The sequence below is a fragment of the Arctopsyche grandis genome, chromosome 13 (genome assembly GCF_051622035.1).
Source record: "Arctopsyche grandis isolate Sample6627 chromosome 13, ASM5162203v2, whole genome shotgun sequence".
Taxonomy (NCBI): Eukaryota; Metazoa; Arthropoda; class Insecta; order Trichoptera; family Hydropsychidae; genus Arctopsyche; species Arctopsyche grandis.
In genome coordinates, this window is record NC_135367.1 from 14419041 (window position 1) to 14435997 (window position 16957).

At 32.5% G+C, this 16957-nt stretch overlaps 2 protein-coding genes across 4 annotated transcripts in view; both read right to left on the bottom strand.

The window, feature by feature from the left end:
• Positions 1–9313, bottom strand: part of step (cytohesin steppke) — a 97319-nt gene extending 88006 nt beyond the window's left edge. The window contains exons 1-2 of one of the 3 annotated variants that reach the window (XM_077443699.1): positions 9093–9313; positions 7695–7768 (exon numbers count right to left, since the gene is read on the bottom strand). In XM_077443699.1, coding sequence (XP_077299825.1) covers positions 7695–7768; positions 9093–9156 — 138 coding nt within the window. In that variant the 5' untranslated portion in view covers positions 9157–9313. Of the gene's footprint in view, positions 1–2201; positions 2339–7694; positions 7769–9092 lie in introns of those variants that run through there. The other 2 variants (XM_077443698.1, XM_077443697.1) reach the window with 2 other exon arrangements.
• Positions 9314–13236: 3923 nt separating this feature from the next.
• Positions 13237–15760, bottom strand: LOC143921611 (lactosylceramide 4-alpha-galactosyltransferase-like). Its single transcript, XM_077444963.1, has 3 exons — positions 15054–15760; positions 13676–13800; positions 13237–13605 (listed from the first exon to the last, which is right to left on the bottom strand). Exons 1-3 carry the CDS (start codon positions 15758–15760, stop codon positions 13364–13366), a joined length of 1074 nt encoding a protein of 357 aa, XP_077301089.1. The 3' UTR covers positions 13237–13363.
• Between the last annotated feature and the right edge of the window lie 1197 nt (positions 15761–16957).

Genomic DNA, 16957 nt, shown 5'->3' on the forward strand with positions numbered 1-16957 from the left:
GTTTACTTTTTTTTGTTAAATAAGCTAATTAAGTTTTAATGTTAATATGAATGAATATCCGCTTCGTAGTATTGAATTGGCCCAAAAATATATTCTATAACCAGTTTTCAAGTACCCGGCTCCACCAGAGCAATAATTTTAAGAACGTTTCTGAATATTTAAGCAACACTTGAAGCGTCTACAGAAGTCTTTGAACATGCAAATATCGTATCCAATAGACATAAAATAAACGCAAGTTTCATATTTGAGTTAAAATTCCAATCATTTTAAAAGAATTCCTAAAGGCTTCCCATATACATATGTACATAAGTGCATGCATAAGCTACATGATCGAAATTTGTCAAATAATTTTAGTCGATCTTGTATGTACCTATAAAAATTTAAACATATAAAACACAAAAGGATCCAACCCACGCGTGTGATATTTAGACTATCGCAACTTCCTTCAACCATCTTCAAACCTACATATGTACATATATTTATTTATTTATTTTATTGTCACAAATCAATACACACTCGCCATTACAGATTTGCTCCAATGCGACGGGTGTACGTTAATGAAATACATAAACAATCAGAAATCAGAAATACAGTAATACATACATATACAATCAGAATATATAGAATATAACAATTAATCAGAAATAATAATCATAGTGACATCTATGGATTTCAGATTACTGTGTATAATTAATACAAATTATACACAGGCAGATTTTTGTGACAACAGGATTAGATTTTTTAATAACAATTTTCAGGAACCGTTTCAGCAATGATCAGATAAAATTGGCAAACTCTGATAGAGAAACGATCGATTTGGAGTCACAAAACCCCCAAATCTAACCAGCAGTGGCGAGGATATATGTTAAAGTGAATCTGTATTCATCAGAAAAATTATAAATAATTTAGTAGAAGTATACTTTCGCCAACTCAGGCGGTGAAAGTATGCCAAAAATATTAAGACATTGAAAAAATGCAGTTGACTAGGATGCTAGATCATGACAGCACCAATTGGGAAGAAAAAGACTGTCCAATTTATGAAAAATAGGCTTCCAGAAATAGGATTCCATTCAGGAACCAAACGGTCTAACTAAAATGCAAAAATTAGTCTAACATCATCAAATTTGCCTCTTGATGTAATTAAACATACACACACTGAAAAAGTTATCGAAAAACTTTTATTAGAAGTAGAAGAAGACACGACATTAATAGAAGTATCAGAAGTAAATGTTAAGTATTCGGAATATGAATTCCCTAAAACTCCACTGAAAGTATAGTTTAGTATGAAATCAAGAAAACACAAATGAAGAACATATGGAGTAACTACAAAGTATCCAAGATGTCGACAGCAATTTACTAGTCGCTCCCTCATATTTAAGATAAATTCAATCAGCTTACGGAATATTCCAGTTAAATTTTAGCTCATAATATACTACCCCTATTTAAGATCATATCATTTAATTTCAAACTATTGCTCGTCGACTAGTTAAACTGTGTATGTCGAAATGTATATATGCACATACGATATTGATATTCCACAAACACTTTTAACCATAGTACATAAAATCCCCATCTGATTGATCGAATCGCCATTCTATAGACACGCTATTTTCAAGTTTGGCGAACATTAGAACACAGCGTGCAGAAAAGCCGACGTCACACACAATTAACAAATATTTACCGAGATAAAGTACCAAGAGGACAAACATGTCCCCAAACTTGACATAATCATGGAATGATTCATACATCACTTTCATAAGCGACTTCTGAAAACTGCACACGAAAACTTTCACACACGATACAAAACAGATTACGCACAAAATCAATCGATCGTTCAACATTTTCCACTTAGCAAGTCCGAATGATAATAATAATAAAAAAAAATAACAAAACAAACAAAACAGCCTCCGTGTTTGCATGCAGAATTATCAATCTGTCCGCCGTCAAGGGACAAACAAAGCGAACGATAATTTTCCACAAACACGTAAAACCATTAAAAAAAAACAAAAAACAACAAACACATTCGAAGAGACACCATTTAAAAATAATTCGAACGATGTGCTGAAATTTGCCATTTGCCAAAATCATCGCACACTTACTAATTCACGAGACAAATCCGTGCCGAACTCAAAAACGCACAATACTTTATGTATCTTATATATATATTATATAAATAGTATACGTATTTGTATAAAACAAACCACAATTAAAAAGGTATTCACAAATCGACGTTGTTGTACTGTATGCACGATTTTTGAATATTGTTCGTAACGAAAACAAACAGAGGCGCGCGCGAAACGAGAACACGTCCCGTAAGTATCGCGTCTCACCGACGACTGAAGAGCGACACAGGAAAATGAACGACAGTGGCGCCGCGTGACGGGAAAATTAACACACTGCTTGCGCTTTTCACGTCATAGAGAAGTCATTCGTCGTGGAAAATTCCTGATGATGACGACGATTTATTAAAAATTCATATACATATGTATTATAACCTATGTATGTACGTATTCTATACGATATTGAATTCAATGAAAGTAAGTGTACTACTTCTACCTGATCATTCGGTCGCAACTTTCAAACATTTTCAGCTCTATTTTCTATGAAATTTCAAGCGTAACCCTAATATGTAATTAAATTAAACAAGTGATAATTTATGTATGTGAAATTATTGTTTCTCATCATCATAATTTACAGCCATTCACCATCCACTGATGGATGGGGGGCCTCTCCAACAAGGTTTCATTCGTCTCATGTTTTGCGCAACTTTCATCCATCTCACCCCACACATTTCGTCCACTAATCCTCCTTGCATTCTTTCTTTCACCTTTTTACATTCTCTCGGATACGATTCCAGCACTTCTTTTTTCCACATTTCGTCCATTCTTCTACATACATATATGCGTGACCCGTTTACCATTTCAATCTCTTCACTTTCTCCACTACATATATCAACTACTTTGAGTGCATTGGATGTTTCTCAATATACATAACAATACGCGTAAAAATATAATAATTTTAATTTCCTAAAGCGAAATAATTATTGCACCACAGTATTATTATTAAAATGTAAAATTTAATGAAACAATACTAATGTGTCAAGCATATTCGTTAAATCGTTAAATATTATGTATGCTACCACATAATGTATTTCTCGCAAATTTGCTGTGTATAAAAATTTTTTGATCGTCCATAGATGTCACAATTGTATTCAATGTCTAGTTGTTTGAAAAATTGTTAGTACTTACATATATACTAAAATAATCTAACCATATGTAAAAAAAAAACATGCATTTGAGAATACATAACATACATACATATGTTCAAACATCAACCGTCGCATGACAAACAAAATAAAGCGATCATATACTAAAATTTTCACGAATGTGCCAAAAAAAAGTTGGAACAATTCAAAATTAAGAAAACCCACAAAATAAATAATTAAACATTTCTAAAAAAAATAGTATCACACTAAAAAACGCGTTAAAACCCCTACCCTTATTATCGCATTTTACTACTGCAAATTACTACGTATGAAAAATTCACTCACGAAAGATACATTGCTCAATTAAAAAGCACGCAAAAACAGATTGTGAATCCATTCTAAGATTTTACACACGAAATTAAATTTTTCGATAATCCACACCGTTCGGTCGTGAGAGCAGCGAAAAGAAATAGAAGAAAGGGGGGGGGGTGGTTTCAAAGTACGGTCACCACTAATACGAAAGGGTATTAAACTTGGTAATTTAATTAAAAGGCGACGACAAAGGCTTCGAGTACGAATCGACTTAACGAAATTACAAAATTTGCAGCGAAAAATATATCTATGTATAACCAGAAGTAGAACGGAATTCTGACAAACTCCGAATCGCAATCGACTCTGCATAAAATTCGAAACATACAAACGCGAGTGCACATAACGAAGATACTCACTCTATAAAAATATTATATTATATGCTGCATACATACATATCTATATAAAATAAAAAAGAGGGGTTCTAATGGATTTCCATTGAAATCGCGTGACGTACGTAACGACATACGTGCTGGAAGGGTACGCCCTCGTTAATGAAATTCACGAGGGCATATCGAATCGATATATCATCAAACGAAGGGAAAAAAAACATAAAAATAAACGTGAATGAGACAGATGTATACCTACAAACCCTATATACAAGTATCATTGTCTCGCTCTGATGCGTGTGTTTATTTTTCCTTAACTCAGTTTTAAAAAAACATAGAATAAATAGCCTTGTAATAATGAACGTCATTGAGAAATTTCCATTTAATATGTTATACATATAAGTTTGGCACCAACTTCATTACTTCATAGATCAATGCAACAATGTTTCAAATGCAGTATAAATATGCTAAATATACATAAGAGTTAAATCTAAGTACATATGTACATATGTAAGTCACTGGAGAAATATTTTTACAATATCGGCATACATTTCCAAATCTACCGTTTGCATGACAAAGCTCTAGCAAAGCGCTTAAAATTATATAATACAATAATAGCCAAACTGTTCAAAATGACAAGTTCAGGTGAAATTATGTTGAATGTTAATTACACTAAATGCTGATTAGAATAAGTGGTGATTACTTTAAACGACCACAATGCATGTTATATGCTACATTTAAACAAGATTATCGAATTATTTCAATGATTAATCACATTAAATAATAATCAAATTAAACATTAACGACATTAGATTTAAATGTTGACTATGTGGAAGGCTCACCGATAATAAATATTAAGTATGTCGTGTTTATCGTAGTTAAACTATTAAATTAAATATAATATATATATATACATGTTACAGTAAATCTTAATTATATTATATACATATATATATATATATATATATATATATATATATATATATATATATATATATATATATATATATAAATACTTTCAATTGTAGAAGTATACTTTGAGCTAACTCGGTGAAAGCATATCACACGAATCAGGACATTGAAAACATGGTGTCAACATATTTAGATGCTAGATCATAACACCAGTAGCAAAGCTGCAAAGATTAATCAACCGCCTGTAGTACCTCGTTGACCATAATGGTGACTGAATGCAAACAAAAACAACCCTGAATGACAACCCTGAAAACAAAAACAACCCTGAATGCAAAAAAAAACAACCCCGTAGCCGATATGGACGAGCCGCCACTGTACAACACGAACTGGAAGAAAGGACTGACGAATATCCAATTTATTAAAAATAGAGCATTCCATTCAGGAATCAAACGGTCTTCATGTGAAGTTGTATTTGTAAAAACTGCAAAATTTTGGTCTAACATCATCAAATTTGTCCCTCTGATGTTATTAAACATGTATACACTGAAGAAGATATCGAAAAACTTCTGTTGGAGATAAAAGAAGAAGACACAAGATTAATAGAAGTATTAGAAGTAAATGTAAAGTATTCGTAATATGAATTCCCTAAAACGCCAGTGAAAGTATACATTAACTGCTAGTATGAAATCACTGTAACGTATGTCCATAAAATATACAAATCTGACTCCTTACTAACTTACTATATTAACTCGTCATATTCGTATAAATAATGTAAAATAAACCATTTGTGCATTAGTATTGTTACGTATACTAAAAAGAGCCGCCGAGTAATTGCGATCCGATTAGACCGGGTAGCGTCCTTAGAGACCGGTGTAAGTGGTTTTAAGGATTAAGTGCAAGTAAGCCAAACAATGATTGCACTTCCCAGAATTGACCTGTTCCACGGGAGCGAATGTCGTGGGAAGACATATCCGTACGTGACCATAATAGGTAAAAAAATTAGACGTCGAAGATGTCCTGAGAGATCTATCCCTTATAAGGCGATACTTAGGCGATATCATGTCATTCTGGACTGAGCACTGCCAGTGCGTGTATCTCCTTAATCATCAATAAATGCTGTGAGACGACTGTTGGCCTTTTACTTGGATCCTCCACCCACCCCTACGCAACAGTATGTATAGGTGATAACGTACAGGTATACGTTATAAGTAGTTTAAAATTTTTTCAGATCTGAACACAGCTTAATTTATCTTATTTTAAAGTCTGACATCACCCACAATCCAAGATGGGTTAAAAAAAATCACATAACAATAATAGGTGCTCCAAATATAATTTTTTTTTTCTACAGACACATACCACGAAGGCCTTACAGGCAACCCTAATGCGCCTTCCTGGCCAATTACAAATAATGCAGCATTTTTTTTTATCCATTATATAAGTCACTGAATTAAGAGACACTGAAAAACTCAATGAGACATCTATCAAATTGTAGAAAAACTTATTTATTGCACATTAATCAAACACAAATTATTGGTGACGTATTGTATATAGGGAGGATTTTAGCCAATTTTTACCGGGAACCGTTTCAACAATGAAATCAGAGAAAATTGGCAAAATCTGATAGGAAACGATCAACCTGGAGTCACAAATCCAGGTCTGACCAGCAGCATACTCTGAAAAATTCATTTTCACTCGTGGCCCGGCCCTGGGATCGAACCCGGCACCTCACGACGCTAAGCAGAAGCTTAACGACCGAGCTATGCTGCTGGCAATAATAATATATCCATACGTGTTCATGGTTATATAGACGAAAATTCATTAGTTTCAAACTGAATAACAGATTTATAGACACTTCCGGCTAGTTAGTATTCATGAACGACATTAACGGCCGATGAAAGACTCCCTACCCTACGTGATTCAATTAAACAGTGGCGACATTTCGGAAAAGCGTTTTTCACCGAGTCTACGTCAACGCCCACATGGGGTGCACTATTGCGCAACGAACAGACAGAAATAAAAACAAAACAGACTACACGACCAAAATAGAACATGGCGAATTCACCAAAAAAAAATAAAGTTTTTGCATCGATGAAAAAGCGCAAAAAAGAAATACATACAGAGCATACATAATAAGTGTGTATGAACACTTGCGAAAATCGTCGCATAATGAACAATTTAAAAGTAGGACACTGTTTTGATTGCATGCTCCGAGCCACAATTAGGGCCACGTTAAGACACAAAGTAGTGCAGAATCTCACCATTGTCGCTGTAAAATTGTATACGTATAATAAAAATCCAGACTCTGAATGAAATTATTGCGAGCCCGGGGAATATAAGTAATGTCTATGACACATAATATATGTATGTGTTTCTGAAACTCGAGACAAATATTATAACATGTGTGTGGATATTGAAAATGAAAGTATATAGCATGTTGCAGTGAATCTGTATTTGTATTTAATTTATATTTTCATTAATATAAATGTAATTCCTCTACCTCATCCAGTGAATTGAACAATTTACTATCCCACTGCTTAGTTAGTTATAGTGTTCACAAATAGATGATCTGGTACACGTGCATAAGCATACACCGCAACATATTTAGCAATATAGATTTCTAGAAACACATGTACATACATATATAAAGCGATTCATGTGCTCATAAATATATATTATCTTATCACAATTTGTTTTAGATTTGAAGATGACAATCAGTACAGGTGAAAATATATTTTTAAACAAATAGTCATTCGGTTCAAATAAAAGTTTAGTATATGTAAGTACGTAATGTTACTCCAATATATGTATGTTCTGGTATTAAATTCCAATATGTCGCATGTATCATTCGATTTTGATGATTAGAAAATCATTTTACATACCTGAATTTCTAACAATAGAACAGTCTTCTGTCTTCTTATATCGATCAATATCTTTTGTTGCTCTTGATTCAGTTCTAAAAAAATAAATGTATAATTAGTTAAATTATTGCGATGAATACAATAATGTAATACATTTAACGTAAAACGTGCCAATAATAAATAGTATTTAAAATAAATAATACTTTTCATAAAAATATAAGTACAAATAAGATATACATATGTATTTAGCTAAATAATCATCATTTTATAACTTTCACCATCAATATAAATAATTTTATTTCATCCATTCACATCACTTTTCTTGTCTTTATCTCCTCTGATACCATTTTAGTACTTTTTTATCTATCTGCCAGCCATTTTTCATTGTCAATTTCATTCCTGTCATCCTTTCGATAGCTTTTTGCTATTCCAAATATACACTTTTGCATATTTTTCCCATATATATGAATTAATGTACAATTCTTGTTCAACATTCAGGAATCATATGTGAAAATACTAGAAAGAAGTAAGAAATGCCTTTAACCAGACTATTAAACTTCAAATATTCATCCTTTGTCTAATTTTCCTTATGAATACAATTGTCCAAGTACAGCATCATCAACATCTACTATATTTGATATGCAAATCGTAAAAAAAAACATCTGAAATAACTCACATATAGTAAACACATACAGAAATTAATAATCGAACAATACTATTCTATATATATATATACACATATAAACAAATTTAAAATGTTTGTAAAATGACCAACTTTTTCTACAGAAAGTTCTAATTGCATTCAACATACTGTATAAAAACTTATCAAAGTCAATACAGAACACAATTCGTGACGTATAACACCGTAAACTTAATTAAGCCACTCAAAAAAAGAGTCATCACTGATTGTACAAATTCTACGAATTACTCATTCGCGCACTTAACAATTACTATACGTTTGACTTGGTTTTGTCTGTGATACGTTCAAGGATAAACACTCCGATTCAGAAAACGATCATCCATACGTCCAAAGTTCGCACGGTACGGACTCAAATGTAAGAGACATTTTCAGTCGAGCCATTACAACGTAGAATAGTACGTCCCGAAAATTTAAAACACACACGTATTGGGTATAATTGAGGGGCGTTCCATTTACAGCGAAGACTACCGTAATAACAATAATGGCATTTGACAGTTTGAGTGTGCAGGTCACGTGACACCTGTCAGAGCAACGACCGAACGCTTCAAATAAGGCAAGGCGGACGCGACGGAATGCCACTAATAGCTTTCAAATGTATAGGAGGGGGCGCTTAGGAGGGCGCAGCACCCGCAGCGGGAATCTCCAAATTTCGAATGCTCTGATTGAGCGGCCGTTAAGAATGTTGATAGTGTGCAATGTAGTGGTTGTTGTGGGGTTACCATGGTGATGGAAGGCAGCCGGTGGCGGAGCCCCCAGCGAGAGGCTCTCGAAGTCGGTGAGCATGATGCGACGCGTCGATGGCCGGCCGTCAGTCTCCTGTCAGGGGCTTTGGCGCAGCCGCAGCCCCGGCGCCTCTCGACACCTCACCTCCCCACACCTCACCTCACCGCCCCCACGCCAACACGCACATCACAACACTCGGACAGACCATAACACTGACGATCGCGTCCAACTCACTCACGAATGCCAACTTTCTTTCATTGTCATCACTTTTCGTTTTTATTCGTTTATTGACAAGCAAATCTTTCTATTAACATGCTTACATGAATTCTATTATGAAATGAACAATAATTATACTGAGGAAAATTGTAATGTTTAAAAATGTTCGTAAGTGTCCCCATGGGTTGTGATTATTCCGCACAGAGCTATTTCACACACAGTCACTAAAATTTCGATTACGGAACATCTGGAACCCGAAATTTTCATCCGTCGAACTATCAAACCAGGGTTGCCAGATTTCCATAATTACAGATCGGGATATTCACTATGGTTCGGTGATTACTGGTTACAAATTACTCGTCACAAAGTCACTAAAATCTCTATAACGGAACATTTAGCAGCCGAAAAGTCCATCATACTAACGATAACTATCGTAGTAACGAGAACTTGAGTGCCAAATATTGTGTATTCGCGATTTTCATGGCAAAAATTGTCTTTGTGACCACCCCAATGTGACGAATAGTCCAATTACCATTCACTATTTCGAACAATAAAAAAAAAGAAGTTTATGAATTAAGGAAATTTTTTTTATTATTTAAATAATAATGTATATAAATAAGTACATACCTACATAAGTATGTATATATGTAGATAAGAACATATAAAAAATATTCACTTAATAATCCACAGAAAACCCAGTTATTAAAATATAATGGAACAATTACAGGAATTATATTTTGGTTTAAATGTATGAAATTATAAAATCATAACTGTTTTATAAACGGTTTTTCCGAGCTTATAACTTGTTTCAAAATATGTATATTCGCTAGCTTTGCTTTTTTAAAAAATTTCTAAGGTCATTACAATTGCATTTATTCTACGGTTTTTAAAAATAATCTGTTTCTCTCCTTTCTCCAAGTTGCACTCATTCGACTAAATATTTTTTCGCAAATTGCAATGGAATGTAGAATTGAGAAGATGTGAGCTATAATTTTATACATATTATTGCAAACAGAATAATCTTTAAAAATTATTATACATTTCTCATAGAATGCTTTTTTCTCATTTTCTTCAGTAAAAAATTGTTTAATAAACAGACATCTTCGTATAGAAAGCAACATTACAAATAATTTTGTTAATTCTTCAATTAAAGAAAATTCGATTTTCATGTTCGGTTTATGAATAAAATTTATGAAAACAAGCACATCCACAATTGCATCAATTGTCATTATATAGTGCAGAGGGTTCGGTGATTATTCCGCAAAAAGCGATCTAGCGCAAGTCACGAAATATTTTACTCACGAGAACTCGAAAGCCAGATGTTCCGTGATCGAGATTTTAGTGACGTGCGCGAGATCGCTTTTGCGCAATAATCCGTTTAAGAATGCAGAAACGTCATTTGGGAGGAGGTGGGAAGGGAGCAGGGAGAAATATCCCACTATATTTTTACAGGCCAATACCTGTCATATAATGAAATTCTATGCATCTTAATCAAATCAATTATTCGTTAGCAAAAGCTTAGATCAGGAGAAACTGCAACAAGTTTAAACATTTCGATTAGAAACTTCTATAAAAAAAAACTTAGTTATTTAAGTTATTAAAATATAATATTCTGTCCTTCATTTACTTTGATACGTTATTTTCCCCATAAATGAAAAATAATGAATTTCTTTCCGAATTTAATACATGTGTATATGGATTTTTGCGATAAATCCACATATTTTATTGTATCATGTGTAAAAAAAAGCTACATGTAAATATATAAATACTTAATGCATAAAAATTAGTGTAAAATTTTTATTTATTTTCAACATTCAGATTGCTGTCATATTAACACTTGTATAAAAAATATTCAAAATAACTTTTATACATAACAAACTACATGATTTATCAAGCATTGCCACAGGACACAAAACAATCACATTTAAAATGGTAAATGTAATTTATGAACGGCATATGAAATATAATATACAATTTACACATACATATGTAAGTACATATGTGCTTTGAAACGAATGTAGAAATAATTATGAACTGAATACATTTAACATCACAAAATACTTTGGATTTACCTGAACATCTCGGAAAACAATTAAATCATCGTGTGAATATTTTTCGTGAAATATATATATATGTAAGTACAAATCTATACAAATTACGTTATTTATTTATAAAGGCATATAAATTGCAACAATGATATGAATGAAAATTAGTGGAATGTAGTAACGGCTTACTTTTCAAATAGCCTTTATATGTAATTTGAAAAGCTATTATCATTAATTCATACATTTAGATAATATGTACTTTTTTTTATCAAAATTTCACTCTAAGACACAAAAGCTTTAAAATTATGTATTTATGATAGCCAAAAAGTTTCTTTTTTGCATACATATTGATCTTTTTAAATTGTGTTTTTACAAAGTTCTAGTTCAGATTCAAAGCTCAGATTCATGCATAATATTAATAAAAAATTTACCACAATGAACAATACACCTTTTTAATTATCCTACTTTTATATCTTTTGTTGCACATTTTACCACGAAATACTTCTTATTTTCGAAATCTAATATACCATAGATACCGACATTTAATTTTTTTATTGTTCCGTAGCCATTTTCATTGAGGGAACTATAATTGATCCCGAATACTTGTATTCTTTTCAGTACAAACAACAAGGATTGTGCATGTAAACATATCGAATGTTAGATGGTTTTAAAATCTAAAATATAGCTAGTCCATGTCCATCAACACGGTTATAGCACATGATTGGATGATGAACACGTTTAGTACAATATAAACATTAATATGTATGTATTTCAAACTTCAAAATATGTTTTCACTAGATAAAATACCTTAGTGTTGCGTTGTAAAACATTGCGTATAAAAATACAGATTTAATTTTATTATTGTTCGGATTACCATTTCAGTTACAAAAGAATATTCTTCCAAAATAATTTCAAACCATAAATTATATCGCATATTCATTTATCATACTATGTATGTATAATGAAATCAAAGAATATTCTTGTTCGATATACATTTTTGGATTAAAATGATTTTTTTAACAAATGATGATCATTAATGTTGTATTGTTATTAGCTTAATAATAGACAATAATCATTCTCAAAAAAAAAGTGACTAGATTCACAAGTCACATGCTTACATACTATTTATGTACATATTTTGGCATAAACACAAAAAAAAGAGATTATTATATTTACTCTTCCTAAACTTATTTAACAAATAAAGGTAAAAAAAAAAATTAAAAAAACAATAATTACATTTCATAAACGAGAAAACTCTTTTAATAAAACTAAGTTTGATTTCAGATCCACAAAAACTAAAAAATATATTATTTATATACATATATATGTACATATATTGAGATTGAGATCAATACCTGCGCGATGCAAAATAGATACATTCTGAAAATTTCTCACACATTGCAGGATATGATGTTTGTACTATTTCAATTAGAACAATCTTCTTAAAATACTAAATCAGTGTCAACCACAAGAGCAAAATGGCAAAATGCAGCTTCAAAAATTGCAAATACATATTCACATGCTCTGATGGTCGACATAGTTTTCATTAAAATATATTTTTTTACATAATATCTCTATCAAGCAATCACACCGAATAATTATGCACAATTTCAAATAACCAAAATGTGTATGTACATATTAATTGGTAACTTTTGGTGGACAACTCACTTAACTAAATAACTCTTGTATGCAAGATCAATACGAGCATTTTCAGCAAACTTCTATTGTGTATTTATTAAATTAATTTGTAACAAGAAAATAGTACTGGTATTGTGTTTGTAAACGCGTTTGCTGAAAAGGCACTATCGTAGGTGTGACCTTAATTAATTTAGAATTCAAATTCAAATTAATACTGAATAAAATGCTTGTAATGTGGAAAAAATCAGTAAATGGTAATTCATTTTTCTGTGAAATTTCTATGAATTTACATGCATATATTATACATATATTTCATATTTAAAGCTGTGAGTTTTCATTAATGTGTAAATAGTATTTTTTCCCTTAACTTAAAAATTGTCACCACTTTCCCTATATGCATTTGGGCAGAATTTTTTCGCTATTACACTATAAAGGACGTTCGGTCGACTTGTCGAAATAATAGTATCCCTGCTGAATTTGTTCCAAACATGAATTGCGTATGACGGTTTTATCATTTTTAAACCGATGTGCATCTTTTCCGAATCGAAGTAGAGTGACCAATTCTTCCATGAAATCGGATAGAAGGAATCCGGTGATAATACTTTAAAGCCTAAAATCAAAATTACATTTAAAAATGCGTTTGATAAACATATCGTTGCGAAAAATTTAACTATTCTCACCTTTACATTTCTCTCTTGACATTATTTTAACGTGTTTCTCTTGGCATAACTTTTGTAAGGTACGTGTGATTACTCCAGGTCCATTATAACCCCAATCGTATCCTTTGAAAGTTGATCGAATTTCTCTAAAATCAATATATTAATATGTTATTTATTTGATACAAACATTATAAAAAAAAATGGAAACCAGAATCGCTTTTGAGAGCGAATATTCATACATAAAAACATAAATACACATGTACATATGTATATGATTTAAACAAAAAATGTAAATTATTTTAAATTTCACTCATTTCAATGTTTTTTTCCTAGGATAAAATATTGCTATATACAGATATCAAAGTGGACAAAAAATAACTTTCTGTTTAAAATGCTCGTGTTAAAATCTCAAATTGTAAATGTGTTTTTTTTTTCAATTCAATTTTCTATCCGAACAAAATGCAACACAGTTAATTTTAGAATTAAATTTCATCTGAACTTATGCATTTAAAAAAAATTTTCAATCAAATGATAAAATAAAGTAAAAATTTATTTAAAACCACCAGTTTTTAGCATATACATATGTAAGTTAATATGTATTTAGTAATTTTCTCTTTTAAGTCTTTTAATAATTTTTACATTAAAATATATTGATGATTGTACATGTTATGTTCACGTTCGTAAAAAAATTTGCGGATTATCAAGTTTCACCTCTTCAGATAACCTGAACGTTTTTTCCTTACAATAAGTTGTAAATACATTTTTGTAAGAAGATGTTCAAAATTATGATATCTTGTGATAATAAATCTTTATAAGGAAAAAAAATTATGTTAGACCTGAAAACTTTTCATCACTGTCTCAAGACAATTGGTAAATACATTCATATGTATCCACATCATGGCCTGGGCATCGGGGGGGGGGGGGGGGGGGGTACAGCCATGGCTCTAGACCGGGGGCCCGGGTAACAAGGGGGCCCAGCACCAAGATCATTTTTTTTTAATTTGTTACCTAGTTAAGAAGTGTCTTTCGTCTTCGTACTTCGTAGTGATATTCAAGTAGTAACTTGTCGGTGATACTTTAGCTAATATTTTTTATATGAAACTTGTGAAAATATATGTTATCACTTATCAGATGATTCTCAATCTTATTACTCCTTAATGTGTATTGTGAAAAATATTAATGAAATAATTTTTAATTTCAATTTTGAAACTTTTTTGGGGGGAAGAGGCTTAAGCATGCTAGCCCAGGGGCCCGGCTTGTGATGTGCGGACCATGATCTACATACATGTACATATTTATAATATAATCATACCGTAATCGTAGATGTATTAGAAGTAAATCGGTTAGACTAAATAATAGTCAATTATGCACAACAAATAAACACATTATAGTGTATTACCTTATGCACATGTCAGCAACATCATGACCAAATCCCTGGTGATCAAAATTCAACACCCCAGCAGCCACATCTTGTTGTGATTCAGCCGCTGCATAATTGGAGCCCAACTCCTCCAGATTCTTCATCACGACCACATCCAAGTCCATGTAAGTCCCACCGTATTTCCACAGCGATAAATACCTCAATACATCACTTGCGTGGGAATTCGGATATTTGGACTTTTGGAGTTCTCGCGTTTGATACCAAAGCTCCAATGGTGTATCTTTTGTATACCTATTTAAGTCTACCCTCCTTATTCGTATGTTATCATATTTGAGCAATTCTTTCAGGATTCGTTCGCTCTTGCTAGGAAAAAAGGAAGCATTGGCGTATCTGATCGGTGAAGTATACAAGAGATAGACTGTAAAATTTGGATTCATCCTAGCTGCTGATTCGACGGCGCAAGCTTGCCTTGGTGCGATCGTCACAGTCTGTCCCAGCAGCAAGTTACAAGATGTTTCGTGGAAAAATATGGATTTCCCCTTGGGTGGCGGTTGACTTTCATCATCCAAGATGTCTGGTATGCCTCCAATAGCTATCTCGTCAAAGCACGCAATGGAATCATTCGTGTATGGTATAACGAATGCATAAATGATTAACAAAATAGTAAATGTTATGGCGATCGTGCCATAGCAACGATGACGACGCGAAGTCCATCTATGTATCATCTTCTCTTTTAGAACATCCGTTTAGTCTTCGTGTCGGTCATGGCTCCCTAGAACAAAATATTTGGTTGGAACTTTCAGTGATGTTTACTATGCCTAAAATAAGCAAGTAGTTTACGAGTCAGAAGAGATTTTTTTAGAAGGTACTTAGAAGATTATTCATTTCGGTACAGATCGTGACAGACAAAATATGTACGTACAAAAAGAATTGTATGAATACGTACCCAAAGTGCGTTCGACCTTAGACAAGTACTCTTTCAAACTGATTTCATCTTTGTAAAATTTTGTTACCTGCTTAACGAATTAAAGGGGTACTGGAAACGAATATTAAAATTAAAAATATGCAGGTATATGTAGATAATACGGACTAATCCCAGGGCCGGCCAACTGGAAGGGTATCAGGATACATACCCCCTGGACGGATTACACAAGTCGTTCAGGAAAATTCCGTTCACGACAAATCGATCACGACTGTTCGTACACGATAGTTGGTTCACAGATATTTCGTTGAAAAACTGTAACTAAAATTACCCTTTACATAATGGAATTAATTTGTAAAAATCAATTATTGTGATATTTGAGCTTGTCGGATTCTGCAGATTTCAAAAATATAAGGTCAAATGTTTGATATAGTCTTCTCGTTTTTTCAATTTTTATATTAGTTATTGTAGAAAAATCGTGCTCACACAAATATGATAATTCCTCTTGGACACAAATCCAAAATTCCACCATAGTAATTTCGGGAAATTGAATTTTTAGAGTACGATCCGTCGACAATAATTTATTTTTTATTTTTAAATACATATATACCAGGAAGGCCTTACAGGTAACCCCAATGCGCCATTCCTGGCCAATTACAAACAATGCAGCATTTACTGAAAACTCGCAAATTAAAGAGACATCTATGAATTGTACATACATTTTATTGTACATTAATCATACTCAAATAGTGGTGACATAGTAGGTAGGAAGGATTTTAGCCAATTTTAATCGGGAACCGTTTCAACAATGAAATCAGAGAAAATTGGCAAACTCTGATAGGAAACGACCGACCTAGAGTCACAAATATCCAGGTCTGACTAGCAGAACCACAGATATACTCAGAAAACATATTTTTCAATCGAGGTCAACTCATGGGATCGAACCCGGCGCCTCTCGGTGTTAGGCAGAAGCTTAACGACCGAGCTATGCTGCTGGCTA

Bases quoted from the DNA above. Each gene is read 5' to 3' on its own strand.
- LOC143921611 (XM_077444963.1), bottom strand. From the start codon at position 15,760: ATGATACATAGATGGACTTCGCGTCGTCATCGTTGCTATGGCACGATC. The intron at 13,801-15,053 runs GTAATACACTAT...TATTGATTTTAG, and splicing joins GTTGCTGACATGTGCATAAG to AGAAATTCGATCAACTTTCA. The intron at 13,606-13,675 runs GTGAGAATAGTT...TTTTGATTTTAG, and splicing joins GTCAAGAGAGAAATGTAAAG to GCTTTAAAGTATTATCACCG.